General features: G+C 43.5%; 1 protein-coding gene across 1 annotated transcript in view; it reads left to right on the forward strand.

Moving 5' to 3' along the window:
• Positions 1–4619: 4619 nt before the first annotated feature.
• The window catches only part of LOC136869155 (insulin-like growth factor-binding protein-related protein 1), a 145455-nt gene continuing 137462 nt past the window's right edge, over positions 4620–12612 (forward strand). The window contains exon 1 of the mRNA XM_067144828.2: positions 4620–4942. Coding sequence (XP_067000929.2) covers positions 4661–4942 — 282 coding nt within the window. The 5' untranslated portion in view covers positions 4620–4660. The remainder of the gene's footprint in view (positions 4943–12612) is intronic.

A 12612-nucleotide genomic window follows, 5' to 3' on the forward strand; every position in this document is an offset into this window, starting at 1 on the left:
GTCGGGAATACAACTGGGGAGGATGACCAGTACCTCGCCCAGGCGGCCGCACCTGCTATGCTGAACAGGGGCCTGGGTGGGGGATGGGAAGTTTGGATGGGATAGACAAGGAAGAGGGAAGGAAGCGGCCGTGGCCGTAAGTTAGGTACCATCCCGGTATTTGCCTGGAGGAGAAGTGGGAAACCACGGAAAACCACTTCCAGGATGGCTGAGGTGGGAATCGAACCCACCTCTACTCATTTGACCTCTCGAGGCTGAGTGGACCCCGTTCCAGCCCTCGTACCACTTTTCAAATTTCGTGGCAGAGCCGGGAATCGAACCCGAGCCTCCGGGGATGGCAGCTAATCACACTAACCACTACATCACAGAGGCGGACTCTGTGCTTTATATACCGTGTAAAATAGGAGGTTCGCGGCTGTGATCACGGAATGAACCATAATATCAGTGGTGGTTGTGCATGAAGGGCTTTTGGGCGCCGACCCACCGCCTTTTCAAAATCACTTAACATAATTTCACTCTGTAACTGATTACATAAAGATATCTAGAAATGTAGCGAAGTCGAACTTATATGGTATGATATTCAGTTATACAATGTTATCTTCACTATTTTGGCTGTAAACATTTCGCTTTTCTATTTTCAAAGATATGGTTTTCAAAGGTTTTCAGGCCGTGGCAGGCGTTTAGCAACCACGATGCTTTCTCTTTAGTTTTGAGGCTGTCGGGCTCTGGCAAGAAAGCCCTCAGTAGGTTCCTAGAGTTTAGCAGGTGTGCTGAGTGCGGGAGGAGCCTGGACAGACGATATGGGCTTGTCAGGGGAAGGAAGAGTGAAGGGGGGGGGGGGGGGGGTATAAGGTCTGTCCGGAAGAGCCCGCAACAACATCGCCAACCTCTTTATAATGTACCTAGACTTTTTCCCCCACGTCTTACATTAACTGTTTTTTGAGATTAATTCCAAAACATTGTACAAAACAATGAATTCCATTTTATTGACTAATGAAACAATTCAGTTCTGCAGAGAAGGTAAAATAAGAATTTAAAATGTAACCATAAGATGACGGCACCATTTGTAGGTTGGTCAAATTAAGTAAGTCTTCATCCTTTGAGATTTGGGCAAGACGAGTGAAATTTGGACGTGCACTATTTATTTGTTTTCGCGGATGTCGTTATTGTAGTTTATTATCAGTGAAACAGTGCAGTGCCATAGTATTAGTGATTACAGCAGCTGTTAGCCTGTTAATGTATGTATAAGTGCCATCGTAGTGTAGCGCAAGTATTCAATAGGTAAAACTACGGCACCATTCTAGTTTAAATAGCGGTGTAAATTCTACTACCAATATTTAAGTCCTGTGTTAATATCTTCAGTCTTGTGCTTAGTGTTTATCTGTCTAGTTTAAAACTACAGGAAGTGTTGCGGTCTTAATTTAAGAAGATAAAGAAGTTTAATTCTGTAAATAGCATTTTAAGTAGTGGCGGGAATTTAGGTTTTGAACATAGGCTAGAATTAAGGAAGTTAGAGCCTCCTGGACAAAATTTGAATACTGCACAGGAACAGAAGGGATATAAGAACTAAAATGCATAAACTAGGAAATTCAGTCCGTCACGTTATAAGCATGCTGACTGGCTGTGCGGATGTGAAATAAGAAATGCGTTCTTAGATAAAGCCCCCTGTGTGTGGGGGCGGCAGAATAACACCCATGGTATCCCCTGCTTGTCGTAAGAGGCGACCAAAAGGGGCCCCAGGGGCTCTGAACTTTGGAGCGTGGGTTGGCGACCACTGGGCCCTCAGCTGAGTCCTGGCATTGTTTCCACTTACTTGTACAAGGTGCCACACTTTCATCTATCCTATCCGACCTCCCTTGGTCAACTCTTGTTCTTTTCAGACCCCGATGGTATTACATATGGAGGCCTACGGAGTCTTTCATTTTCACGCCCTTCGTGGCCCTTGTCTTCGTTTGGCCGATATCTTAATTTTTCGAAGTTTCGGATCCCTTCCATTTTTTCCCTCTGATTAGTGTTATATAGAGGATAGTTGCCTAGTTGTACTTAAAACAATAATCACCACCACCACCGCCACCACATCTTAGATAAAGTATCTCGGCCTAACAATGGACAAAAGTCTCACATGGAGTAGGAATATCGAACAGGCCCTGCAACGAGCATCAGTTCGCGTGGCTGCCCTGAAACTTCTGTACCTTAATTAAGGCCACGGCCGCTTCCTTCCAATTCCTAGGCCTTTCCTATCCCATCGTCGCCGTAAGACATATCTGTGTCGGTGCGACGTAAAGCAAATAGCAAAAAAAAAAAGTCATTTAAGAAAAGGCTAGGAAAACAACAGATAGGGAATCCACCACCTGAGCGACTGTCCGAAATGCAGATCAGTATTGACTGATTGATTGAAAATCCACAATTTCCTGAATGCTAGCTTACAGTTACTCTTGTATAGTGGATTATAGACATCCGGCTAAAGTGCTAATTTTTGTAATGAGCCTTGTGCCGCAAAATTTCTATACAATCAACGATCATCAATAACCCAGATGAGCATCAAGCAGCAATTCCCTCATTGAATATGTTGACGTGTAGCCTATCTCTGTAGTCGACAAGTCTAAATCCTACATTAGCAGAGAATTAGAGAACACAGGCTGTGTGGATCCCAGTCAACGACAATTTTCGGAATCAACCTCAGATGTAATTTTATTTTCTCGTTCCATAAAAGTAACCTTATTTCAAGTTCCTACCCTAACCGTAATAAATTACACATTCACATGTTAAGTCTGATGAATAATAATTCAAATTATTAGTCACACTTCAAGTAAAAACTGACCTATTAAAGGGCTAATGATCATGATTTTTCTTATCCGTAACTAAAGTAACCACAACCTTTTAATTTTTGAGGATTACTCAATACAATAATGGAGCAATTAGTGGAATATTTTCCCAAACCAGTTCATACACATTTTAATGAAATGTTTACAATTATGTGATGGTGATTGTTTTGAAACGAAAGTAGAATAATTGGCCTTTCTTCTTCTTCTTCTTCTTATAATAATAATAATAATAATAATAATAATAATAATAATAATAATAATAATATAGTATGTTCAGCATCCTTTTAACTGTCTAGTCATAAATAGACGCCGAGGTGATGGAATTTTGCTCTGAATCAGTTCATTACGTGCTTGTAAATCTACCGACCCGAGGTTGGCGTATTTGAGGACCTTCAAATACCATCGAACTGAGCCGAGATTAAATCTGCCAACTTGGGCTCAGAAATCTAGCGCTCAGCCGTCTGAGCCCCTCAACATCTTCATTTTGTTTGATATCAAAGCGATCGATATGGAAACAAATGAATTTTCTGTAAAAGGAGAGTAATAAAATAATAATAATAATAATAATGGTGTTCATGTTCAATTTCGCAAGTCTAAGAAATGCGAGGGGAAATGTAATTATAGCCTATTGGCTATTCAATTTTTAAAATTTTTAATTTTCATTAAACTGCCGGGAAGGAATTCTAACATATTTTCCTACCTAGAAAATATTATCCCTGGTTATCTCTATCTCCCCGGAGATAGGTGGTGTGAGAAGAACCGATATCGGTCCGCTTTATCGTGCTCCTCTGTCGGTCTGTATATAATTATATTAATTAATGATTTAAATAACTGAAAATGGGATTTATTTTCGTTGTGTGAGTGTTAATTTTTATGTGCCGTAGTAAATTTAAATTTGTGATACAGTATGTGTATGTGTGACCAGAGAAATCGGCAAGCTTTTGTTGGCTGACACAGTAATACATTTATTCGATGTGGTTTACCCTGTATGGTTACCCATGCAGGGTTTAACCTACCTTAATGTTGCTTTTGGGTTTGCAACGCTGCACCGTATGTTGTTATCGCAACTTATTTATAAATAAGTATCTGCGGGTGGATTAATTGAAGTTTTGCAGCAATATTGGCAGCTATCGTAATTTCGGGTTATCAAGAAGTGCTTCTCGTAAGAAGGGGCGTGGTAGTGCAGAGGATGTAAAAACGGGCCTAATCTTGTGTTGTAGTAGTCTGTATAAGGATTTATTTTAGTTTTTGGTGTGCATTAAGTTTATGTTTAATTTGCGTTTGTATGTGGGGGTGTTTTTAGTCTGGATTAGTTAGAATGTCTCTTACTATTAATATACGTTTCGGTCGTCGGTGATATGTGTCGTTTCTGTCTGGGTCGTATTGGCCTAGGGTGTTAATAAGTGGGTTATTGTGTGCTCGGGCAGTAATATAAAAATGTTGTTAGTGTATGTAGTCTAAGATGTAGGGTACTTTGGTAATGTTGTGTAGTTCTACTATGGGAATAGTGTAGTCTTTAACAGCTAGGTGTAATAACCAGTTTTGTATTCTTTGCAGTTTTTGTATGTTTGCTATGGATATGAAGCCCTGTGGCTGGGTAAGCGTATGTGAGGACAGGTCGCATAAGTGTGGTGTAGATGAGTTTTACGTTTTTCTGTGATAGTGTGCTTTTTTTATGTATTCGTGGGTAAAGCATTAGTGTGTGTAGGAAATACTATTTTCTTGCAGTTCTCATGCCTGTTGAACGCAGTACACTACGCCAGCGCCGCCGCTCGTTATATAAACGAAGGCGCCTCGCTCAGCGGGCTGCAGTTCGCTACAGTGGTTGACTCAAGATGGCTGTGATGCACTCAGCGCTGATCTTCGCGGCGATCCTCGCGCTGGGCTTAGGCAACGAGTGCCCAAAATGTGAGGTGGACTCGTGTCCTAAGGAAGCTGCCCAGTGCCCCTACGGACTGGTCACTGATATGTGTGGCTGCTGTCCTAAAGGGGTGTGTGGTCTCGGGGAGGGCGACAAATGTTACAACAAAACATTGTCACTGCCATCCGAGGCTAAGAAGTACGGGCTGTGTGGAGAGAGCCTGCGCTGCCTCATGAGGCCCGATCTCACTTCAAAGGTAAGAAAAAAAACTCTCATGTTATCAGACTATACTAGGTATATTGTGAAATGTTCCGGTCTAATGCAGTGACTCTAGACTTACCACTATCAATATTTAGACTGTAGTTTGTCGAAGAAAGTACGTAATTGTGCAGTAGAAGTATTTGTTAAGTTAGCGTTACGGGGATTGTATCTTTAAATGAACATCGATTCCAAAGTAGATTGAACTTCGGATGCTACAAGTGTTAGATATGGTATGTTCGAATTCCAGCTAACCTCAGTGTGAATTTCTCTAGGATTATTTGAAGACCTAGGCTTAGAAAGTCATAGAAGAGTACCTTGAGTTCTCATAATGGATGCACTCTCTTCCACACACGAAAGGAAGATCGTAGTTACGTGAAGGTTGATTTTCTGACTTCAAAAATCCTACATGCTTCTACCGGGATTCGAAACCCCGCCACTTTGGTGAGAGGCCAGTGACCATGCCACTCGTTTACATGTCTATCTCTTGTAACGAATGATGCCACAAGGTTGATAAAAGTAGTCTCAAACCCCTAGAGGCATGATAATAATAATAATAATAATAATAATAATAATGATAATGTCACCGGGCGAGTTGGCCGTGCGCGTAGAGGCACGCGGCTGTGAGCTTGTATCCGGGAGATAGGTGGGTTCGAATCCCACTGTCGGCAGCCCTGAAGATGGTTTTCCGTGGTTTCCCATTTTCACACCAGGCAAATGCTGGGGCTATACCTTAATTAAAGCCACGGCCGCTTCCTCCCAACTCCTAGACCTATCCTATCCCATCGTCGCCATAAGACCTGTGTCGGTGCGACGTAAACCCACTAGCAAAAGAAAAAAAATGTCAAAGAGTTTTGGCGATGATGCGATAGGGAAGGACTAGGAATGAAAACAAACATGGAAAATACTCTTCAGGGCTGCCTGCAGTGGGGTTCGAACCCACCATCTTCTGAATGAAAACTTGCTGCTGCTAAGTCACCCAGTTCTTCTTCTCCTTCTTATTTAGCAATGTGGTCGGATATTGGTTGAACTTTTTTCATATATTGACGATGATAAACTCGAAGAACCTAACAAAAAAAACTGCTTGGCTATTAAGTTGGGTACTTTCCTGTGGTCTGGATATCATGTTAAACTGTAGTTCTCGGTGAGTAGTAATCACAAGATCAACTGCTACGTCAAACTGCAAGCATATTATGCAAATGTCGAAATAGCATCTTATTTCAAGTTGAGACGCACCTATCCCAACATTGCATCTAACTTACTGTAGTTTTTTTTTCCCCTATGGGCTTTACGTCGCACCGATACAGATAGGTCTTATGGCGACGATGGGATAGGAAAGGCCTAGGAGTTGGAAGGAAGCGGCCGTGGCCTTAATTAAGGTACAGCCCCAGCATTTGCCTGGTGTGAAAATGGGAAACCACGGAAAACCATTTTCAGGGCTGCCGATAGTGGGATTCGAACCTACTATCTCCCGGATGCAAGCTCACAGCCGCGCGCCTCTACGCGCACGGCCAACTCGCCCGGTCTTACTGTAGTTATACCCACCGTAATTTAATGGACATATTCACTAATATAGATTTACAGCTTGTATAAACAACAATCATGACATCAACCACTATACCAGTTAGTTCATTACTATGACGACTGAACGATGTTTCCAAGCCAGCGATGCTCGCCGTTGATGTATTTACGAATACAAATGTATATTAGTGAATATGTCCATTATTGTTCAGTAAAATGCATAGTGTCCGCCTCTCTGGTGTAGTGGTTAGTGTGATTAGCTGCCACCCCCGGAATCCCGGATTCGATTCCCGGTTCTGCCACGAAATTTGAAAAAGTGGTACGAGGGCTGGCACGGGGTCCACTCAGCCTCGGGAGGTCAAATGAGTAGAGGTGGGTTCGATTCCCACATCAGCCATCCTGGAAGTGGTTTTCCGTGGTTTCCCACTTCTCCTCCAGGCAAATGCCGGAATAGTACCTAACTTAAGGGCACGGACGCTTCCTTCTCTCTTCCTTGTCTATCCCGTCCAATCTTCCCATCCCCCCACAAGGCCCCTGTTCAGATAGCAGGTGCGGCCGCATGGGCGAGGTACTGGTCATTCTCCCCAGTTGTATCCCCCGATCCAGTGTCTCACACTCCAAGACACTGCCCTTGAGGTGGTAGAGGTGGGATCCCTCGCTGAGTCCGAGGGAAAAACGAACCCTGGAAGGTAAACAGATTAAGAAGAAGAAAATACATAGTAATCAATGATTGAATATTACATTTTATATATACTAACAGGCTTATACTGTATTATGTTCACTTTCTAGATAGAACTAATATTTTCGGAGAAATTTAAACTTTTCGAAAAATATAAACATTGCGGACATCTCCGTTATTTCTCTCACGGTAAAAACACATGAAACATGCGAGTTTTAAAATTATAATTATGTTATTGTTTTTACCTACTACGAATTACTTTGACGGTTTTCAGAGACGCCGATGTGCCGGAATTTTGTCCCGCAGGAGTTCTTTTACGTGCCAGTAAATCTCGGACATGAGGCTGGCGTATTCAAGCACCTTTAAATACCACCGGATTGAGTCAGGATCGAACCAGCGAAGTTAGGGTTAGAAGGCCAGTGACTCAACCGGCTTGAAAATTATATTTTACCCAACTGATACTCTGCCTTTTATGGTGAGACTTGGTGTTCATTCATTAGAGCAAAGTGTATCTTCTGATATGGGCTAAAACAAATTTGTTACTTTCATTGACCTGTCTTGGTCTCATTCTTTGATTTAAGAGTATAAAAGTGACTGAGGTATGAGTGAGTTTAGCAATGGCATTTTTTATGCAGCCAGTCCCTGTTATGATTGGCGTGAAAATGTCGCTCACTGGGTCGGTTGGTGCGTTCATTTCAGTGGGCTTGTCAGACTGATATGTCATAGCAACTTCTGGAACGGTAAGCAAAGCGACTCCTCATTTCTCTAGAATACCACTTCATTGACGCTTAAGCCATCAATGATACCTGATGCTGGAGCTGTAGAGGATCCAACCAGCCTTTGGGCTGAATACTCTACATGCAACTGTTACTACTGTATGTTCAGGTTTTAGATACAGTTCTTGGACAGGGGCTAAAAGCCCTCAATGAGTATCCTTGTTTTGAGACATTATCTGTATTCATTGAAATAAAATCAACTGACCTCAAGTCCGTATTATATTTTATATTTTAAATTTTGTAGGAATTCATTTCTCAAAATTGTTCTTATAGCTTTTCTGTATCTTCGTAGTCTTTAATTTCAATTTTTTTTTTTTTTTAGAGTGGTAGATCTAATTTCACAAAATGTTTTCATTATTTCGAGTTCTTTTCAACTTATTTCCTTTTCAATCACTGTTTACTATATTGTGTATTCTTTGTCTTCCGGCAGCCCGTAGGTGGAGGAATAATTTTAACATTAAAATAACGGAAAAATTGATATTGCCTGTTTTGGCCCCCCTTAATATTCCTACAGTCAGCTTCTGTGGTGTAGTGGTTAGTGTGTGCCATCCCCGGAGGTCCGGATTTGATTCCCGGCTCTATCACGAAATTTGGAAAGTGATCGAGGACTGGAACGGGGTCCACTCAGCCTCGGGAGGTCAACTGAGTAGAGAAGGATTCGATTCCCACCTCAGCCATCCTTGAAGTGGTTTTCCGTGGTTTCCCAGTTCTTCTCCAGGCAAATGCCGGGATGATACCTAACTTAGGTAGCTTCCTTCCCCCTTCCTTGGCTATCCGTTCCAATCTTCCCCCTCTCCCGACAAGACCCCTGTTCAGCATAGCAGGTAAGACCACCTGGGCGAGGTACTGTTCCTTCTCCTCAGTTGTATCCCTGAGCCAAAGTCTCACGCTCCAGGTCACTGCTCTTGAGGCGCTAGAGGTGGGATCCCTCGCTGAGTCCGACGGAAAAACCAACCCTGGAGGCTAAACGGATTAAGAAGAAAAGAAAGAAAGAAAGAAAGAAAGAAAGAAAGAAAGAAAGAAAGAAAGAAAGAAATAAAGCATTGCTTCATAATTATATACTACTACTACTACTACTACTACTACTACTACTACATGCATGTCCGTCTGTTAGGTCATCAGTCCAGAGGCTGGCTGGATCCTCAATAGCACGACCGGTGGTTAAGTGGTTATAGGGAAACTGTAAAACCCGATGGCTCCGCCGAAATGAGGCGGACTAGACAAGATGAGGAGTGAGGTATTTTCCCATTGCTTTCCTCACTGGGTCATAAAGTGCTATTGCAGTATGACTGATCTTGTGAGCAAAACAATCAGATGCACGGGGCATGCTCCGAATGTCATTACTCAGCACTTCCCATACCTCAGCAGTGACCATATTGTCACAGCCATGAATACGAGTAAGACCGAGACTTAAGTGGAAGCTACATTTTGCTCTAGCCTCTGCATACTGCATACATCCTTATTAAAGACTTTCAGCGTTCAGCCTGCAAGGCTCTGTGAATTTACTACCCGCCGCCACATTCCTCTATTTGTAACTATTTCTGTGCCTCGTTTAGGTAATAATAATAATAATAATAATAATAATAATAATAATAATAATAATAATAATAAAATTAGTGGAGCCTCCGTGGCTCAGGCGGCAGCGCGGCGGCCCCTCACCGCTGGGTTCCGTGGTTCAAATCCCTGTCACTCCATGTGAGATTTGTGCTGGACAAAGCGGAGGCGGGACAGGATTTTCTCCGGGCACTCCGGTTTTCCCTCTCATATTTCATTCCAGCAACACTCTCCAATATCATTTCATTTCATCTATCAGTCATTAATCATTGCCCCAGAGGAGTGCGACTGGCTTCGGCAGCCGGCACAATTCCTATCCTCGCCGCTAGATGGGGCTTCATTCATTCCATTTCTGACCGATCGAATGACTAGAAACAGGCTGTGGATTTTAATTCAATAAAATTAATGTGGCTATTGCTAGCCTGGTGCAACACATGTAATGCAGACCCTCCGGCGGGTGCATCTGCTGTGTATAGGAAACTGCGTGATTTTGTGGTGGAGTATAGTATTGTGTGAGTTGCAAGGATATTGGAGACATTAGAAACACCCAGTCCCCGAGCTAGAGTAATTAACCATTTTAAGGATAATATCACTGATCCAGACGGGAATCGAACCCGCGGCCCTCTGAACCGATTCAAGGTTTGTTAGTTCCTCTGGTTCGGGGACTGGGTGTTTGTATTCGTCTCAATACACTTCCCTCTATACACATACAACACACTATACCACTAACCACCACAGAAACAGAATAGTAAATACATCTCCCATATACTATAGAGTTGGCGTCAGGAAGAATATCCGGCCGTAAAAACGGGCCAGTCCGCCTCTGTGGTGTAGTGGTTAGTGTGATCAACTGCCCCCCCCCCCTTCCGAGGCTCGGGTTCGATTCCAGGCTCTGCCACGAAATTTGAGAAGTGGTACGAGGGCTGGAACGGGGTCCACTCAGCCTCTGGAGGTCAACTGAGTAGAGGTGGGTTCGATTCCCACCTCAGCCATCTTGGAAGGGGTCTTCCGTGGTTTCCCACTTCACACCAGATATTTTGCGCGTATGAAACTACCGAAAAAAACGCAGAAACTGTTTACACACTTCCGCTTCAAGTCGACAAAAAGCGCGCCTACTTGGCCTTTATATCGACAGCAGTGCTGCAGGTGGCGGAGAACATGTACACCGTGTCTGTTAACACGTGATTCAGAGGGAGTCATCACACCATTAATTTCTAGTCGCCATGATAACATATTACATTGTTTATACGAACTAGACTTTCCAAGGCGCATCTCAACGGTACCTACAACATGGGATGGGCCCTTCGTTAATCGAATGTCTTCGTGCAGGTGGTAACAACAACATACTGCCATGTGCTTTCAAACTGTACGAATGCTCAACAAACAGCTGTGAACTACATTCACAAAATGAACGCAAAGTGGGTAGTTTTCTTCAAACAAAGAAAAACTGTCGGCGTTCTGTTATCTTGTGGCTTCTTTAAGACTGATCCAAGAACAGAAATGACGTTCGTCTAAGCGAGAGGACATGGGCGTTGCAGTGGAAGCGTGGGTCCGCGCTCATGTGGAAATACCACTAGCAGATCGCGAGCCTCGCCTTATGCTAACCGATGTGAGAGGCGTGGGTACAGCTTCGCCCTAATTGGCGATATGGCTTCAGGGATTGAAGGTGTAGTCTACGGAGTTTGAACACATGCGAGCTTTAATGGCAGAGATAGGGAGAATTTATTGACGTAGGAACCATGGCCATTATCTTCATCATTCCGCGCTGTCTGTAGATAGTGAAGCTTAAGTAAATAGTTCTTTATGATGATGATGATGATATTGTTTAAAGGGGCCTATCATCTAGGTCATCGGCCCCTAATGGTACGAGACGAAATGTAATGACAATTTAAAACTCCGAAATTTATCCACTGACCAGAATTCAAAACGTGATGATGAAGAATGAATGGATGTTCGTTCGTAATCTGTTTACCCTCCACGGTCGGTTTTTCCCTCGGACTCAGCGAGGGATCCCAACTCTACCGCCTCAAGGGCAGTGTCCTGGAGCTTTAGACTCTGGGTCGGGGGATACAACTGGGGAGGATGACCAGTACCTCGCGCAGGTGACACCTGCTATGCTGAACAGGGGCCTTGTGGGGGGATGGGAAGATTGGAAGGGATAGACAAGGAAGAGGGAAGGAAGCGGCCATGGCCTTAAGTTAGGTACCATCCCGGCATTTGCCTGGAGGAGAAGCGGGAACCACGGAAAACCACTTCCAGGATGGCTGAGGTGGGAATCGAACCCCCTCTACTTAGTTGACCTCCAGAGGCTGAGTGGACCCCGTTCCAGCCCTCGTACCACTTTTCAAATTTCGTGGCAGAGCCGGGAATCAAACTCGGGCCTCCGGGGGCGGCAGCTAATCACACTAACCACTACGCCACAGAGGCGGACGGATGTATAATTATGAATTTAAAATAATCAACGGATCCAACTCACAATATTGAAAGTTGAACATATATTCAAAATCGATCCACTGGCAGGAATTTAAAAAGACGACAATGAACAATGATTAATAACTTCAGTGGATCCGACCCGCAATGCTCCACCTTCCCAGAAACTATCTTAAAACAATAGTATTACTGACCAAGGGACTGCTTCCAAAGCACAATCCTGAATCGATGGTATTTGTTGTCTAAAGGGGTACAAAATCCAGATCAGTGGCCCCTCTTACTTATCGCTTATAAAAAGTAGAATCTTGTTGCGGTACTAATCAAAAGTAGCCTAGACTCACGGTATTCCACACATTATGGTACTACTCACAAGTAATGCACTAGACACAGGTAACGCAGAACTATGGTGTTTCTCACGTAATGGCGCCATTCATAGGCAACGCAAACCCATGCTTTCCTTCACACAGGTGTACTAATCACGGGCGCCATATTCCCGTGGTGTTTCTCACATAGTGCGTACTAATTACAGGCTACGCAGATCCACGGTGTTGCTCATATAGTAGTACTAATCACAGGCAACGCCCAGACCCGTGGTGTTTCTTGCATAATGGTACTAATCACAGGCAACGGAAGCCCGTGGTGTTCCGCATATAGTGATACTAACCACAGGTACTGTGAACCCAAAGTGAACCACTCTCTACCGCTACT

This window comes from Anabrus simplex, chromosome 1 (assembly GCF_040414725.1).
Source record: "Anabrus simplex isolate iqAnaSimp1 chromosome 1, ASM4041472v1, whole genome shotgun sequence".
NCBI classification, from domain to species: Eukaryota; Metazoa; Arthropoda; class Insecta; order Orthoptera; family Tettigoniidae; genus Anabrus; species Anabrus simplex.